Source organism: Neltuma alba, unplaced genomic scaffold (genome assembly GCF_004799145.2).
Source record: "Neltuma alba isolate B1F8T4 unplaced genomic scaffold, ASM479914v2 tig00012522_pilon, whole genome shotgun sequence".
In the NCBI taxonomy this organism is placed as follows: domain Eukaryota; kingdom Viridiplantae; phylum Streptophyta; class Magnoliopsida; order Fabales; family Fabaceae; genus Neltuma; species Neltuma alba.
This window is the reverse complement of record NW_021636989.1, coordinates 113,107-128,645: the sequence shown is the minus strand read 5'-3', so window position 1 is coordinate 128,645 and position 15,539 is coordinate 113,107. Positions and strand designations below refer to the sequence as shown.

The 15,539-nt window shown below is 37.4% G+C and overlaps 4 protein-coding genes across 5 annotated transcripts; 1 reads left to right on the top strand and 3 right to left on the bottom strand.

Moving 5' to 3' along the window:
- Nucleotides 1-544: 544 nt before the first annotated feature.
- Nucleotides 545-3,084, bottom strand: LOC114728202 (chaperone protein dnaJ C76, chloroplastic). The gene is made up of 7 exons (XM_028915076.1): nt 2,773-3,084; nt 2,383-2,463; nt 2,200-2,237; nt 1,958-2,037; nt 1,625-1,708; nt 1,389-1,497; nt 545-1,109 (listed from the first exon to the last, which is right to left on the bottom strand). Exons 1-7 carry the CDS (start codon nt 3,025-3,027, stop codon nt 965-967), a joined length of 792 nt encoding a protein of 263 aa, XP_028770909.1. The 5' UTR covers nt 3,028-3,084; the 3' UTR covers nt 545-964.
- Nucleotides 3,085-4,589: 1,505 nt separating this feature from the next.
- On the bottom strand, nt 4,590-8,091 carry LOC114728149 (protein DYAD-like). Its single transcript, XM_028915001.1, has 6 exons — nt 7,457-8,091; nt 6,915-7,298; nt 6,642-6,762; nt 6,454-6,537; nt 5,403-6,068; nt 4,590-4,712 (listed from the first exon to the last, which is right to left on the bottom strand). Exons 1-6 carry the CDS (start codon nt 8,089-8,091, stop codon nt 4,590-4,592), a joined length of 2,013 nt encoding a protein of 670 aa, XP_028770834.1.
- Nucleotides 8,092-10,396: 2,305 nt separating this feature from the next.
- Nucleotides 10,397-12,519, bottom strand: LOC114728200 (putative UDP-glucuronate:xylan alpha-glucuronosyltransferase 4). The gene is made up of 2 exons (XM_028915074.1): nt 11,766-12,519; nt 10,397-11,554 (listed from the first exon to the last, which is right to left on the bottom strand). The coding sequence occupies exons 1-2, from the start codon at nt 12,511-12,513 to the stop codon at nt 10,599-10,601; spliced, it is 1,704 nt and encodes a 567-aa protein (XP_028770907.1). The 5' UTR covers nt 12,514-12,519; the 3' UTR covers nt 10,397-10,598.
- Nucleotides 12,520-13,604: 1,085 nt separating this feature from the next.
- On the top strand, nt 13,605-15,106 carry LOC114728203 (cyclin-P3-1). Of its 2 annotated transcripts, XM_028915079.1 has the most exons (3): nt 13,605-14,081; nt 14,156-14,380; nt 14,829-15,106. In XM_028915079.1, exons 1-2 carry the CDS (start codon nt 13,705-13,707, stop codon nt 14,361-14,363), a joined length of 585 nt encoding a protein of 194 aa, XP_028770912.1. In that variant the 5' UTR covers nt 13,605-13,704; the 3' UTR covers nt 14,364-14,380; nt 14,829-15,106. The 2 variants fall into 2 exon arrangements, with proteins under 2 accessions (XP_028770912.1, XP_028770911.1); XM_028915078.1 differs by lacking the exon at nt 14,829-15,106 and having other exon boundaries at nt 14,156-14,636.
- The last annotated feature ends 433 nt before the right edge of the window (nt 15,107-15,539 follow it).

Sequence of the window (15,539 nt, the reverse complement as noted above, 5' to 3'; positions counted from 1 at the left end):
AGACACCACAATTCCAAAAAAAAAAAAAGATGCAAATTTTTTAAAAAATTAAATATAATAACAAACACCCTGGAATATGATATATTGGATCATTAACCAGAGTCAGTATTATCAATACTCTATAACGGGAATAAGTAACGCCATTATATAAATAATAAACTCTGCTACTTGTTCCTCAATCCAGATATAATAATTGAGAAGGAAACTTATCTATAAACAATCCATATATGACCATGCGTAAAGTATTACTACGATGAACAGGAGTTTAAATATTAAGAATATAGATTTTATAATACCTTAAATTAATAAATTCTAAGAAATTCAAAATATCACACTTCCATAGTTCCATGGCGAAAAGGGAAATCAAGATTCACACAAAGACCTTTTTATTTTCGGCCGAAAATTCACGCACAACCTTCGACAGCAGCATGGTAGCCCAGGGGCTCAAGCTTGCTGTTCCGACCATATTTAATATCAAGCGAGTTAGGTTAAAAGCAATTAACAACCATGTAACTATAATACAACGGCGCACATGTCCCCCCCCCCCCGGGGAAGAATGTCTACATTTTGCGTAGTCAAAATTAATTACCCCAACCGCCCAACGCTTTGTAGAGATCAGAGCCGCCGGCTTCTAACCTTGTGAGACGTTACATAGATTTGCCTACGCAAAACCAAAAACAAGAGCCTGAAATCCATGCTAACACGTAAATTACTACTCCTCCAGTCTTAAATATAAGACCTTTATACACATTAGTATAAATGTCTTATATTTAGGACAGGAAGAGTATGTCACAAATCCGCCCCTGCCTCTTCATAAAGAATTGCAATAGGGATGGGACAAAATGCATATCTTCGCATAAGTTCCGGTGAAAAGAGAAATAAAGCTCTTGTATGCAGCTGACAACTGCCATGCCCTTATCATTATATTTACAGGATGACTTATTGATAAACCACTGCCCCAATGTTAAAACCAATCAACATGCTGGCTTGAAGTTTTCGGTTGCTTCTTCGGCTTTTGGTATCTGTTATTCTCATATTTGGCTTTCGTTATAAGTGAGTAGAGCAATTCTGCCTCAGTTGACGTATCATAAAAGGGTGCATTCAGCATGCTGCAACATCAATCGAACAAGTAAAAAATAGAATATGCAATTAGATAAAAGCAAGACTCTAGAATCTGTACAAGCATTTGAATGGGAATCTTGAGAAGAAGCGTCAAATCATGATAAGCAAAATAGCGCGTTGTGTGCAATGTAAGATAAATGGAAGAATTAGTCAAGCTCTCATCCTTCAAGAACATAATATGCAAAACAGGAGAGCTGATTTCATAAATTGTTTCACAGCCTACCTAGAAAAGTTCTAAGGGACAACTAGGATTAATTCAACTGTACCTGTCAAGTAGCTCCTCTAAGATAATTCTCTGCGATGGGGTAACATAATGAATGCAACTCCTTGGGCATTGACCAACAGCAAGTTGAACTTGATAATCTTCACCATGACCTAAAATAGTTTCCCAGGATGAAGGCATGGAACAATCATAAATTTATGAAAGAACAATATCTGCACATAATGCCATTCTTCACATCTATTCTTGTTAGAATTAAGTTGTGGAGTCACACGAGCAAACCTTGAGAAGTTGCACGTGCTGTTCCAGTTGAAGAGACATATGTGAAAGCATGAGGCGCTCTGTTCACACATGAATTTGAACATGCTGCAGAATATATAATTGTCATTTTGATGAGAAAATAAAGGCATGTAAGATATTGCAGTTTCTACAAACGTCATAGCCCGCATTCCACAAGCTTAAGGCGAAGGCATGTTAAGCTTGTCAACTAAGAAGAATCTTCATTTTTGCCAGCAATTAAGAAGAATAATTTGCACAAACTAAAGTTGTCCCCTTAATTGCTTTCCTGGCTTCCAATCAAAATTCAAGTAACAAGTAGCATATAGACATTGGTACCTTTCCCAACACAAAGCACCTCGTTAACAAAAATATCAACAGCTTCACATTCTGGTTTGTCAAATGGATCTAAGCATTCCCTACAAGTGCAGCTTGTCAGCATTGCATTAAGAATACATAAAAACAGTGATGGTGAAGGACCAAGGGGTTAAAATTATGGAAACTCCGAGAACTTTGAACAATTTCCAGAATGCAGTGACAAGATCGGCACTGAAATGTTGAAATTTGAAAGTTTTTGTTACCTTTCAATTATCTCTGACCGGCTGCAGCTGGACAGCATCTGCGCAAAGCCACAAAGTACCAAATTAGAAATTTTATTAGTGCCAAGGTATGGAGCAGTGAAAAGAGAACTGGACTTAACTATTGATCAGAAGTCCCTTACTGAAGAGAGAAAATGGTAGGGGCACAGTCGTAAATGTCAGTACCTCATATGCCTGGATTACACGGCGAATCATAGTATCTGAATTTGTTCCGTCTTTGATAACATCGGGATGGAATTGCTTCACCTAAATAGGGAATATTTAACAGGTCTGGTAACAGTGCTAGTCGCATAGTCGTTATTTGCAAAAATAACTGTTGGAGGTAAACATTTTTCTTCCCTCTCTTTCTCTCCGTTTTGTTTTTAATTTTCTTAATCAGGAAACTTCAACTAGATGCCTGAACAAACTAGTCAGCTAAGTCTTATTCGTCCAGAGTGCCTAAACAAACACTGAGAAAGAAATAGGGAAAGTGCTGCAGGATTTCCGTCTTATTTCGACAATTCATGTGATAAGATAGTACACGGTAAGTAAAGAAGATGCATTTGGGGGTCGTACCTTGGCTCGAAAAGCCGCTTTCAATTCGAGAGCAGAGCAATCGGGGTGAACTCCGAGGACAGAGTAGGCCGAATCAGCGGAGAGAGGAGCATCGTCATGTGCTGGCTCTCTGCAATTCACTCTAAATCTAGAACAACCTAGAATTGGATGTTTTACAGGTAAGGGACGAAAACTGCGACAACTGAGATTAGCAACGGTATTTCGAGATGGAAGAGTCGTCGTCGGGCTGAAGCCGCTCGAACAGCACAATTCCATTTTGGCTTGAATAACCCTGTGGCTATACCGGCGCCAGCGACGAGCGCAAACTAGCCTCGATTACTTGCGTTTGCTTCTTCTTCTTGTTTTTTTTTTTTTTTTTTAACCAGACTTATCTTTGTTTGGATTGAAAGAAAATTTAGGATGAGAGAAAACTAGAGAAGAAAACATAAAGAGAAACTCTTGTTTGGATAGGAGAGAAAATGTGGGAGGAAAAAAAAGTTGAGGAGAAAATAAGGTGAGCCCCATGCCTCATTTTCTCTTCAAATTTTCTCTCCATATATAGAGAGATTTGAGAAGAAAAACAAGACTTCCATGACTGCCCCTCATCCCTCTTCCTCTCTATATTTATTTTTTTATTATATTTAAAAAGTTACTCACTTTTTTTTCATCTTAAAACAATATTTTTATTAAATAATTTGGTTTTAAAATATAATAATCTGAAAATATATACAAACCAAATAACTTGATTTTAAATTATTTGATAATGCTGATGTTAGTATAATTTTTCTATTATAATATTTAATTTAATTGTAAATATGATATATTTTGACAAGGACATTTTAGTTATTTAGATATATGCTAATTTTTTCTCTCTCTATTTTCTCTCCTCCCATTTTCTTTCCTCTTATTTTTCTTCCCATCCAAGCAGAATGTTAAATTGATACTTCCATTATCTCATTTATTTCCAATCAAATAAAAATAAATATCTAATTTCTTCAAACTAATAAATGAATTAATATAAATGCTGGTAAAAACATACTCCTCCGGTCTTTAATATAGGACCCAATTGTTGAGTTGGTTTTGATCTTAAATATAAGAACTATTTCTCATATTTATCAATTTTTCTAAATTACTCTTATAGATACTTCATCAATAATAATCAAGTAGAAGAGGTAGAGGAGGTATTAAGAAAGATAATTATGGTATTTTAGAAAAAACGTGTCACATTTCTTATAATTAACTAACTTACTTAACTTCCTTAATCTAATCAAATTAGTTAAATTGGTCTTATATTAAAGATCGTAGGTTATATTATTATTGAACCAACACATGCAAAATATATTATTGAAAAAATATTTATACTAAAAATTTAAAATCAAGGGAATAGTTTAAATTTCCGATGTGACAATGAGTATGATTAATATCATTAACCTAAGCACTTACTACCTGACAAAAATAATAAACAAATTTATAGTTTATTTAAAACAAATTAATTAAAAATCTTTTAAAAGTGAAAAAAATTGCGGCAGAAAAAAAATAATCAAGTAATCTGAGACAAATCCATATTCCGGTGACCCCATCGACATGAAATGACTTGTGAAGAAACGTAACACCTAGTGTAGTATCTCTATTTCTTCCCATAGTCAAACATAAAATGGTGGAAACATACAATTTGATCCACCAGTACTACAGTATAGCTAACGTCTTTCTAGTGGCATAGGAGGGAGATACACCTATTGTTAATGTTATGCTTGATCATGCTCGCATGCTACACCAAAAAACTTAAAAAGTCCATGTTTTTATGAAACCCTGGACAAGGTTATGCTGAGAATTGGAATTTAGGGGAGGTCACCGTGTATGGCAATATTCCACCACCCTTCTCTTTCTGAGATGGAGGATGGCAAGTTTTCCGTCTCCTTTTCTTTCTTTACACGAGCCTTGTTTTTTGTAGCAGTTGGACCCTGCATAGTTATAACGAGTTTAAGATTAAAAGGAAAAACAGAGAATCCCAAAAAGAAATTTTCTAAAATTTTAAAATATTTAATTAAGAATGACTACAAAAATATCTTATCATTTATGTTTTAAATATTATCAATTATTATTAAAATGTAACAAATAATACTGGTTTAAAATTTTGAAATTAAGAGGTTTTTTTTAAAATGATTCTCCCAAAACAAACCAGTCAAAATATTTGGACTATTATAGCTATTTGGCTTTTTATTAGTGATTCAAAATTAAGGAAAAATTATGGCAAATATATACGTCCTTCTCCTTTAGCCTTCAAATAATCGTAATGAGTCACAAACTTTGAAAGAGATGAAGTCCATATAGAGGGATGAACCGAGGAACCAAAAGCTTAGAATGCATGGTATTTAGATCAAACTGATGAGTGGTTACAGGTTTTGTTACTCAAGGAATGGCGTAAACAATTTAAGTAAACGTGCCCAAGAGCAAGCGACTATCAGAAATTAAATACGTGTTCCGTTAACAAACAACTTCTGTCCAGGAAGAAAAAAGCAAAAAGAAAAGCATCATCATCATCATCAATCATTTTTGCAAAGCAAACAATTTAATGAGTTCCATAGATATTGCAAGGTTTGGAAGAATGCATTAACAACTGGTTAAAAATAAGTGCTTGAGCAGCCAAACACAATCAGATAAGCAAGACAACAGGCAAAGTTAAGATGGGAAGAATACGAGACACTTACTTGTGGTTGTGTGGGATGTAGTGATGCTTGGTAAGGCAGAGTGGCACAAGAGGAAGGGTCGTAATTGGGAGGAGCCTCATTGAGGTTGATGAGAGGGGTACTACGAGAGGCTCTTTCTTGGGAAGGCGGGGTTTCCAATGGCGGTAGAGACAGAAAAGGAGGGAAGGACATGGTGACGTGGGTTAAAGTGGCAGGGCTGATTGGGCGCCTCTCTGCTAGTGGCTTAACAAGGGAGGATGGCTCAGGAAAAGCAGAAGAAGAAGCAGAGGATGGGGTTGGGACCACAACATGATCATCTTGGGGAGCCGTGATGTTCGTCTTTGGCCATATGAAGGTCCCCTGAGGCTGGCAAATTCGGAACCCACTTTTCAACCTTTCAATTTTTGCTGCCCTATCCTCGGCAGCTTGCCAGCTACTTTCCGCCATCCTCTGGACATCCTCATCTGTTGCTGCTTTCTTTTCACTATTCTTACGTGCTTCTTCATCTCTTGTCTCTCCCTCATTTCCCAATGCAACTTGTACTCTTGGTGGTGGTGCTGGCAATAACGCTGCAGGCACTACTGATTCAGATGTTGGCTCCTCTCTTGATTTTAACTTCCTAATCTGTTCCTGCATCATGTACATTCTTTTTAAAATTAAAATATATATTTAGAGCGCACACATACGTATAGAACTTCTGTATTGTGAACTATATGCGGCAACACTACAACAGTTGAGGGCTCCAATAGAACCAAAATACTATTGGTCGGAGAAAGGAGACAGGCCTTAAAATTTTACAAAGCTTCATCCCTGGCGCACTTATCAACTACACAATCGATCTGTGCGCGCAAGAGAACATATACAAGGACTTCATATTAAAAACCTGACTTGAATATCAAGAAACAAAACTTGCTCAATCTAATACCATCCCTTAATATCGGGGTTTCAAGAAAATTAATGCAGACTTAGTTTTAGGGGCAAAAAAAAAACAAAAGATAGTACAAACATCAATTACCTCCATATCGGTTAAAGCTATGGAAATATCCTTCAGCTGTTCCTCAGTTTTAGACTTCTTATTCACCAACGCTACATACATCTCCTACAATATAATGATTATACAAATAGTTATAACTTCAACAAATCACAGGGACCTTCCATTCTAATGATTCTAGTTATAACAGAGTTCAGCTTTATGCATATTACCTGCACTGCAAGCAAGGAACCATATCTTTCCAAATTGAAATTATTTGACAAACAAGAATTAGTCGTGGTCACAATAGCCATTTGTTCCTCTCTCTTCCTGGATACCAATTGTTGCATTTCACTATTTGTAACACAATGGAGATGATATATTAATACGTGAGTAGTATCTGCGAATAAAGTTGAATCTTAAGCACTATATCTCTATAAGAGGGGAACAGGGCTACGTGCTCATCATCTACCACCAATCAGATAATGTTCAGAAATAGGGCTTACTGTTTTATTTTAGAAATTTCTTCCTTTATCTCCCGAAGTTCTCTAGCACAAATGGGATCCGTGGAAGGGTTATCACCAGGTTTCCATCCAGGGGGCGGAGTCCAGTAGGGATCCTGAACCCCTGCTTCCTGTCTGATTTTAACCAGATCGGCACTCTCCAACCAGTATTCCATCGCTCCCTCAGCATTGTGTCGGCGTCGAAATCTCTCAGTTCCCCCAGGAGCCACTTTTCCGGCCATGTGCTTTAGCAAATGATCTAGTAAACCTGTATCACATATCAGCTTTCGAGCCTCTGATCTCAAGGCTGGCCTCAATATTGGTTTTTCAAAAACTGCTCCTTTAGCTTTCATCACCTTTAGCATGTTCTCCTCTGCTATCTTATACCTTGAAATACACAAGGTACTATTATAAATTGCAACCACTAAATGTAAAATTGCAAAGAAGCTTCAGAATGATCAGAGCACCGTTTAAGTTACATAATTATTATTCATTATCATTTTTTAATCTTACTATAAGCTGAACAATAATCAAATATTTCTTACCTCTCGGCAGACCATCTGTCTATTGATACTTTTTGCTTCTTTTTGTTGTATAATACGAGTTGATTCTGCCTGCCATGCTGTGCTTTCTTCAATCTCTGAATCTCGTTACATTCATTTTGATTCCTCTTACTTCTACGAGTCGTCCTGATGATTTCCTTCGAGACTTCCTTTGTAAGCTCCTTTTCTTCACATTTCTTTCTCTTTCTATCTGTCATTTCCCCTCTCTCGCTTTGTTCTCTTACATCTAAACCGGTGTCTTTCACAGATCCTGATGAAGACTCTAAATTGTTCTTCGCATGCTGGCCTAAGAATCGAACTGGTCGACGCTTACCCCACTGAATCATCCGGGAATACTTGAGCTGGGACCAGCATGAACCCTTCTTGGAAACCATATCCATTTCCTCATCAATGAACAATGCGTTTTTAACTTTTTGATCTTCTTTAGTGGTTGTAATCCAGAAACTCCATGAGTTTCCTCTTTCTGCTAACTCCTCTGTCGAGACTCTCCGGTATAGCCCATCACTAGCAAATCCTGATTCCATCAAATACTTCTCGTCGAGTGGAGGGATATCGGTCTTCTTTTTATCTAGTTTCCCATAAGCAGCATCGTTGAACTGCGTGCGAAGAGACTGCATGCTTGGGTATCTCGTATCTCGCCGACATTTGAAGCTCCCCCATGCATGGCACTGAGCTGAATCCCCTCGTCAAGAGAAGTTAACGACGTAAAGATTTGATTTTTATGCAGTGGAACATTTACAAAGAAAGGTAACGAGGTTAGAAGTCATACCATGAAAGCACGGACAAACTTTAAATGGTCTGGGCATTTAAGTGGAAGCTTGGAATGATCGATTTCATAAAATCGGCCCACTGTTAAACACTGACGAGCCCCTAGCATTAATTAACAAATTGACAATCGGTTAATATATATATATATATATATAAAGGACAATGATATATAATCAGTGTATATATATATATATATATTTGTGTGCGTGTGTGTTACCAGGGAACGGATGAAAGAGCAAGCAAATGGGTCTAAGACAAAAGCGAGGTTTCAAAGAGGAGGGCGCACGATGTTGCTCCTACCTTGGGTACAGCTTGGTGCAGAGGGGAGGGGGGACAGCAGAATATGTTTGTCCAGATATCGGTTTAGTGTGTCATCATCCTTTATCCCTCTTTTTCAAGTACATTCTCTCCTGCAAAAGTATCCCACAATCTCATTCAATTAACTGTTTCTTTTTAGCCATAATATGATCAATTGTCTTAAAGGTACTGTTTTCTCGTAATTATCTTTGCCAAATCTCCACCATTAAGGGACCTGATGGTTTAGAAAATGCCACATCCACATATGAAACCCAGTTCTCTTATGAGAGCTATTGCCCTAAGCTTGACGATGATTGTTATTCTCTTATGTGAAGAAATCAATTTTGCCCGGACATTTTTTTTTGCCAACTACGCACGAGACTTGAACTTTATTAAAAGTAAATAAAAGAGAAAACCGATAAGTATCGACTGAAGAACATCTTTGCGCCTTTTATTTTCCCAGCACTTCCTCCCTGTTCACTGTTCAAGATTTCGGTCAAAGTAGGGGCAATTAATTTAAATAGAACTTTTTTTCTCTTTTTTTTTGCCATAAATATTTTTTTTTGCGTGACTTTCCTCACCCTATTAATTTTTATGAGCAACCATGGCAAGAAATTAATTTCAATTGGGTGGCCTCCTGCATATAGAATTTATATTTCAAGTAAATCTTTTAAGTTACTAATCAAAATTTAATTTTGCATAATGCATTATTTGTGTAGCTAGGACTTTTTCAACCACTCATGATAGCCTTATTAAATCAGATGATTTTAATGTAAATAGCATCAATTCAAATATCAGCTTTTATCTAGTTGAAACTAATTTAATTGATATTAAATTAAATTCTTATTAATTTAATATTTAACTTTAGCCGACTAATCTATTAAATATTCCACCCGTATTGAGGAAAAAAAACAAGAAGAAAAGGTTTCCACTCGTATGGCATGCAAAGACTATAGTACCCTTTGCAGCGACAAAAAGACGATATTGCCAATGAGTTTAGGGAAGGGTAAAAAACAACAAAGTCAATGACCTGCCCCCATAAAATCGGAAGCCCATTTTTTGCCCAAAAATCGAATGCCCATTTGCAAAATTGCACCTATTTCTCCCTCCTCCTCTATTGGGAGCACCGGATTGCCTAAACTTGAAAGAAAATTCGGCAGTAGAAGGAAACAAGCAGGCAATAGCTCGGAATTTATCACTGATCAGGGTTGGGAGTTCATTCTGATTCCACACTATTCAATATTCTCCTCCTTCTAAGTTGGTTTCAGCGACCATAAGTTTTTTTTTTTTTTTAATTTCTGAATTCAATAAATTCTTCTGCGTCGCAGTTTAAGTTAGGTGTAGTTCCTTAGCACGTTGAAATGCATCACCTTATGATTGGGTCGTAAAACTCAGGGGCAGTTTATTTTTATTGTCTTTTTTTTTTCTTTTTCGTTTTCTTAACATCTACTTTGTGTGTTAGGAATAGTTAAGGGTATTCGATAGATTCAGCAAATTCAATCTGTTATTTTTCCTAGGTCTTGTTTTTGGGGGTTGATCATAGAAACCTAGGTTTGGGTTTGAATTCACATTGAATCCCGGTAAATTGGATGAGTAAATGAGTAATTATGGTCTGGTTTGTTTTTTTTGTTTAAAAAAACTTCTTTAGCTACTTGTCTTTATTCAAGTGTTTTTAAAAATATTATTCATATTAATAAATATTTAAAAAGATAATTGACGCCTTGACCAAATCAGTAGTAGCAGCCTACGTTTTTTGGAAAAAGAATTAATTAAAAGTATTTGAAATAAAATTTATAAAATATCGTAGCTAGCCCAAAAAAAACATTATATAGCCCGAGACAAATCCAAAGTCACACGAGCAGAGAAAACCGATTATTAATGTTGGAAATCCTGTTCTAATCAGCCCCATAGCTGACATCCACCAACAACTTGTATGATTAAAACACAATCAAAATCCATAATTTCAAATGAAAAATTGGGAATTCCATGATCATAATGGATTGGATTGGATTAACTAGGCCAGCTTATATCCGTCAAAATGGCCGGTCCAACGAATTAATTATTCCGCATCTGATAAGACACGGGACATTCCGTATTTCATTCTGGGATCCTTGATCTCTATATTCCAGTGCATGTCGGAGAAATTAGCATCTCTAGCTCTTCTTCTCCACCGAAGTATCCTTTCCTCTGTTTTCCGGCTAAGCCCACAATATGATTGCAGCTCTTGTGGCATTTCCTCATGTACGTCCCACCACAACTGGTGGGCTGAGTCACTCGCAAACTGGCGATGATCTTCTATGTCCCAATTACAATCGTAATCCTTGTAACACCTCCATGGCTTCACCCCCAAATAATGCATCCCGTACACTTCGTCTTCTTCTACCTCCCTTGATGAATCCTTCAAACGGTTCAGCCTGCTTGGCAGCCTGTGCCACCACGTGAAGACCTCGTTCACAAAGCCCTGGTCACCTTTATTATACGACTCTAATCGCGAGACCCTCCTCATTAATTCCTCAAACATGCACTTGGAGGGCTCTATTATCATCAACCCAGAGTTGAAGAACACGTTGTCGTTAGGTGCGGCCGATAACTGAGGGTAGACGAAGAAATCGTCCATGTTCTTCAGGACTAGAAAGTCAGAGTCTATGAAGATGATTTTGTCATAGTCCGTGAGTTGCCATATTCTAAGCTTACTGTAGTTCCATTCGTTATAGGAACCTTTCTGGGCGAGGGGATTTAGGATGCGTTGAATGCGCCTGATCTTCCATCCTGCGGCTTGAAGGCCTTTCATGGATTTGGGACTGATTGAATTATCTGCAAGGAGGATGAGATCTCTGGTGTAGTTATAGAACTGAACGACGCTTAGTGGGGTTTGGAGAATACTTTGGGCTAAAGCAATCGCTCCACACACATAGGCTTCTGAAGAGTGAAGCACCGTGACATAGGCCAGTTTTGGCCTTGGGTCCTGTTTCAATACCTTTAATTCTGACAAATAAGCTCTCCACACCTCTTTGCCTGTCAATTGTTCCAGGAAACAAATCTCAATAAAAAATAGTCATGCATGGATTACTGAATCATTAGTTTGCCTCGCAATCTGATGATAGTAAGAAATCAGGGCAGTATTATGAGCTTCCTTAATAGTCAAGATATTGTTTTTAATGCTGATAAATGAGTTTCCAAAAGCAAAACAGCATAATAACATATATACAATGGATCTAAAACATACCTGTTTGTGCATAAGGGGGAGAAATCTGGCATGATCCTGGAGGCATCAGAGTTTTCTGCTTAAGCCTTGTTAATTCAGGCTTGTAAACCCAATACTCACCTTGGTGCATCAAAAGATCATCACATCTGAAAATCTCAATCATGGGACCACAATTTCCTATGAATACGACGTACACTTTTCTGTGATTATCACCTTCCAACTTCATCCACCCACCCTGCACTGCCAAATTAGCCACCACCAAATTCACTTGTAACCTAAACAGGTCCCTTATCCCTCTCCTGGCTGTTTTGTTGCTACTCCCACATGGAACTCTGGCCACCACCACATTCACGTCCTGGTAATCTTCCAACGACGGAATTGGCATATTTGGGCACTTTGGCACACCCCATCTGCGATCTTCATCAATCCACTCGGGAAAAAAATCTTGCCATTTCATGTTCTCATCAACATGATCAAATTTGACAGACACCGTGTGTGATTCTTGTGGGTATAATTTGTGCAGTTGCTCGTATAGAGTATCATGTTCTGTTTCATCTATATTAACCAGACCTACCTTCATCTTTTTGGTATTAATCTCTCTTGCTATGACATCAAACCAAGCGAGCTCGGTGCTCTGTTCCTGAAACAATGCCCTTTGGGATTTCAATGGAGGTGTGTAGAGCAGAAGCGGGAGAGAGACAAGCAAGAGACAGAAGACGAAAGTTCTTTGGTGGAAAGACAAGCGACAAAGGGAGGACTTAGAAGCCATTTGGTTGGGTTTGGTGTGAGCTAGCCTCTCATTATTTTTGTGAAAGTTAATGAATGAGATTTATATTCGATGAAATGGAAAGCGGAGGATTTGCTTGTGGGGTGCAGCTAGGTATCATTTTGTTGTCGCCACTATAGATAAATGAATTTGATTAGGATCATTGGACCTTATTTTGTTTGCCATTTTTAGTTTAGTGTTATCGAAAATAGATAATAGGGCATGGCCGCATGGTTAACGAAACGATAAAAATTCAAAAAGAAAATAGGTAATGGTGAAAGTAACTATTGAGGGTGGACATAAAATTTTTCAAATGATTTGTCATTCAATACAATTATAAAAAATTGTAACATTTATTAATTTACAAATATTGACAATTATATTAGATGTCAGAAATATTGAGCGACTGTTCTTCAGTATCTAACTAATAAATTGCTGGATAAGGGGGATGTGTCTCTCATCAATTGAGGAATCCCAACGAAACAAGACGTGACGTGCTGTGACATCAAATTTCAGCGCGCAACTTGTTAACTAATCTGCTCCCCAGTCCCCTTCTGGAAAAGCATGTTCAATCCCAAAATTATAATCCAAGCTCCAGAAATTAATCCGTTTCCCTCAATCACAGATTCTAAACAGTTTCTTAAAGATAACTTCTCTGATGCTTTATTATTTCTCTGTTTTCCTAAATTTTTCAGTTCAGTCTTTCCTAACATATGCTGTCTTTATTGTTTTATTGAATTATTCAGTTTATTACAGCAAAAAAAAAAAAAACTAAAATTCTTGAAGAATTTGAATGTCGTGAAGAATGAGGGAGGCTAGCTTTATCAATACGTGGCATTCACAATTGTCACTCACCACGAGTATAAAATATATTCCGCGGGTCAATTTGTAACCCACCCACACAATTCTTTTGTCCTTGAAGGAAAGCTCTACTGATTATGCCCAGATGGCCCACACAGATGGGAAAGCTTTGGTTTTTAAAAGGAAACATGCATATTCTTTGGTAAGTTGTATGAGTATCTGAATTTGAAAGAAAAGAATGATCCTTTCTGGAAAAATAAAATCAACGATTTTCTAATTTCTCGCCATCATCATCATCTGTCAACAACATATGAAAAACACCCAAGTATTTTAAAACCGTTCTCTGGAAACAGCCCTCGGAAGCAAATACAAATAGCATTCGACTTCAAAGGTATGGGTACGAGAGCCGAAGCTTATAAATCACTAGAACTGGATGCACCTGAAAGTTCTTACACCTCAAACACTCCTCGAGTTGTTCTGAAGTTGTGCTGTGTTTTGGAGAGAAGGATTCGGAGGAATGAGCAGAACGGGAGATCAACAAAGAGGGACCCCATCACAATGTTTCATGGTACGAAAGCACCAAACATGAGCCTGAGACAGTACATGGAACGGATTTACAAGTACTCGAGGTGCAGCCCTTGTTGCTTTGTGATTGCACAAATATACATGGAGAGGTATTTTCAACGAAAGAGTGGCTATCTCACGTCCTTCAATGTCCATCGCCTCCTGATCACGACTATTATGGTGGCAGCAAAATTTGTGGATGACGGGTAAGCACTGAAAATATTGCAGAAACGGGAGAAGAGGGTAGCTTTGGTCATTTATTCTTGTTGTTTTTATGCAGGTGTTACAGCAATGGGCACTATGCGAGAGTGGGAGGGGTTAGCACGGCAGAGATGAACAGAATGGAGCTGGAGTTGCTGTTCAGTCTGGATTTTAGGCTCTTCATTACCACAGAAGTCTTCTGCAGGTATTGTCAGCAGCTTGATCAAGAAGTGGTTCAGCAACATCAGACAATCGCAGGAAAAGCGAAACATGGCCTAACTAGATGAACACAACGATAAAGTCGGTGAGTCAGATTGTAGTTGTGAATCCATACAATATTTTTTTCATAGATGTAGGAGCATATATAACTCATTCTCCAAGAAATAATGACTACAAAGCACGGGTTCATGTATTAAATTCCGCAGTTCAAAATATTTTACTTTGATATATAGAACGTGGAAACCGAAAGAAGATTAAGCCATTAGCATGGCCATGGACAATGCATGCTTGCTACATCTTTATTTTGCTCCGAATATAAGATACTACCCCAATCTTAATTATAAGACCTCGTTTATAGACTATAAATAAGATTTTATAATTAAGATTTAAAATAGCATCAAAGATTGGAAGAAATGGATTGGATAGTTGATTTTAAGCGGGTTGGGAGGCAGTGAGGGTCCTGGGCTCCCTCCCAGATTTTTGTCTTCCGTTCATCCTCCTCAATTTTGAGGCCACTTGGCCAATGACTGTAGCCTCAAAGGGGAAATCGCAAATGTAATACAACTTAGCAATTGGATTTCGTTCTTGACACTTCAATGCAACTCACTTCCCATCGTCGGCGGACTGAGCATCAGAATGGAATATGTGAAGCATCTAGCTAGCCTGACAGTTAAATCAGAGTTCTTAAGAGGTCGGGTTCATGCCCCAAGACAGAGGCCTGCCACAGTGCCACGGAATCAAAAGGCAGAATGGAACCGGACAAAACAGAAGATAAAGAGGAGCTTTTAGCCCTCTCATCAGCCCAGAACTTTGCCCCCATTTTGCTCTTGAGACCTAATTTGATCTTCATAAATTTTTTGGAGAAATTTTCTTACAAATCTTTTTTAAAAAATAACAATAAATAACTTTTCAATTATAATTTATGATATATAAAATTTTTTTTTATCTCAAGTGATATAAAAATATTTATAAACACTTAAAATAAGCGGATACAAACAAGTCCTTAAAGGACTAAAAGCTGTGTCTTTTATTTGTTTATTTATTTATTTTAAAAAAAAGAAACTTTTTTCCCACTTTACGCTTAACAGTTGCTTTTCAGGATTATATGCTGATGGCAAAAGTGAATCCAGGTGGCTTTTTTTGTTGGAGCAACGAGCATGGATCAATTTAACTTTGACGTAAGTTTAGCTCATTATTTCTAAATACATCAAAAGCCCCACACCCCACCAAAAATATTCTAGAGC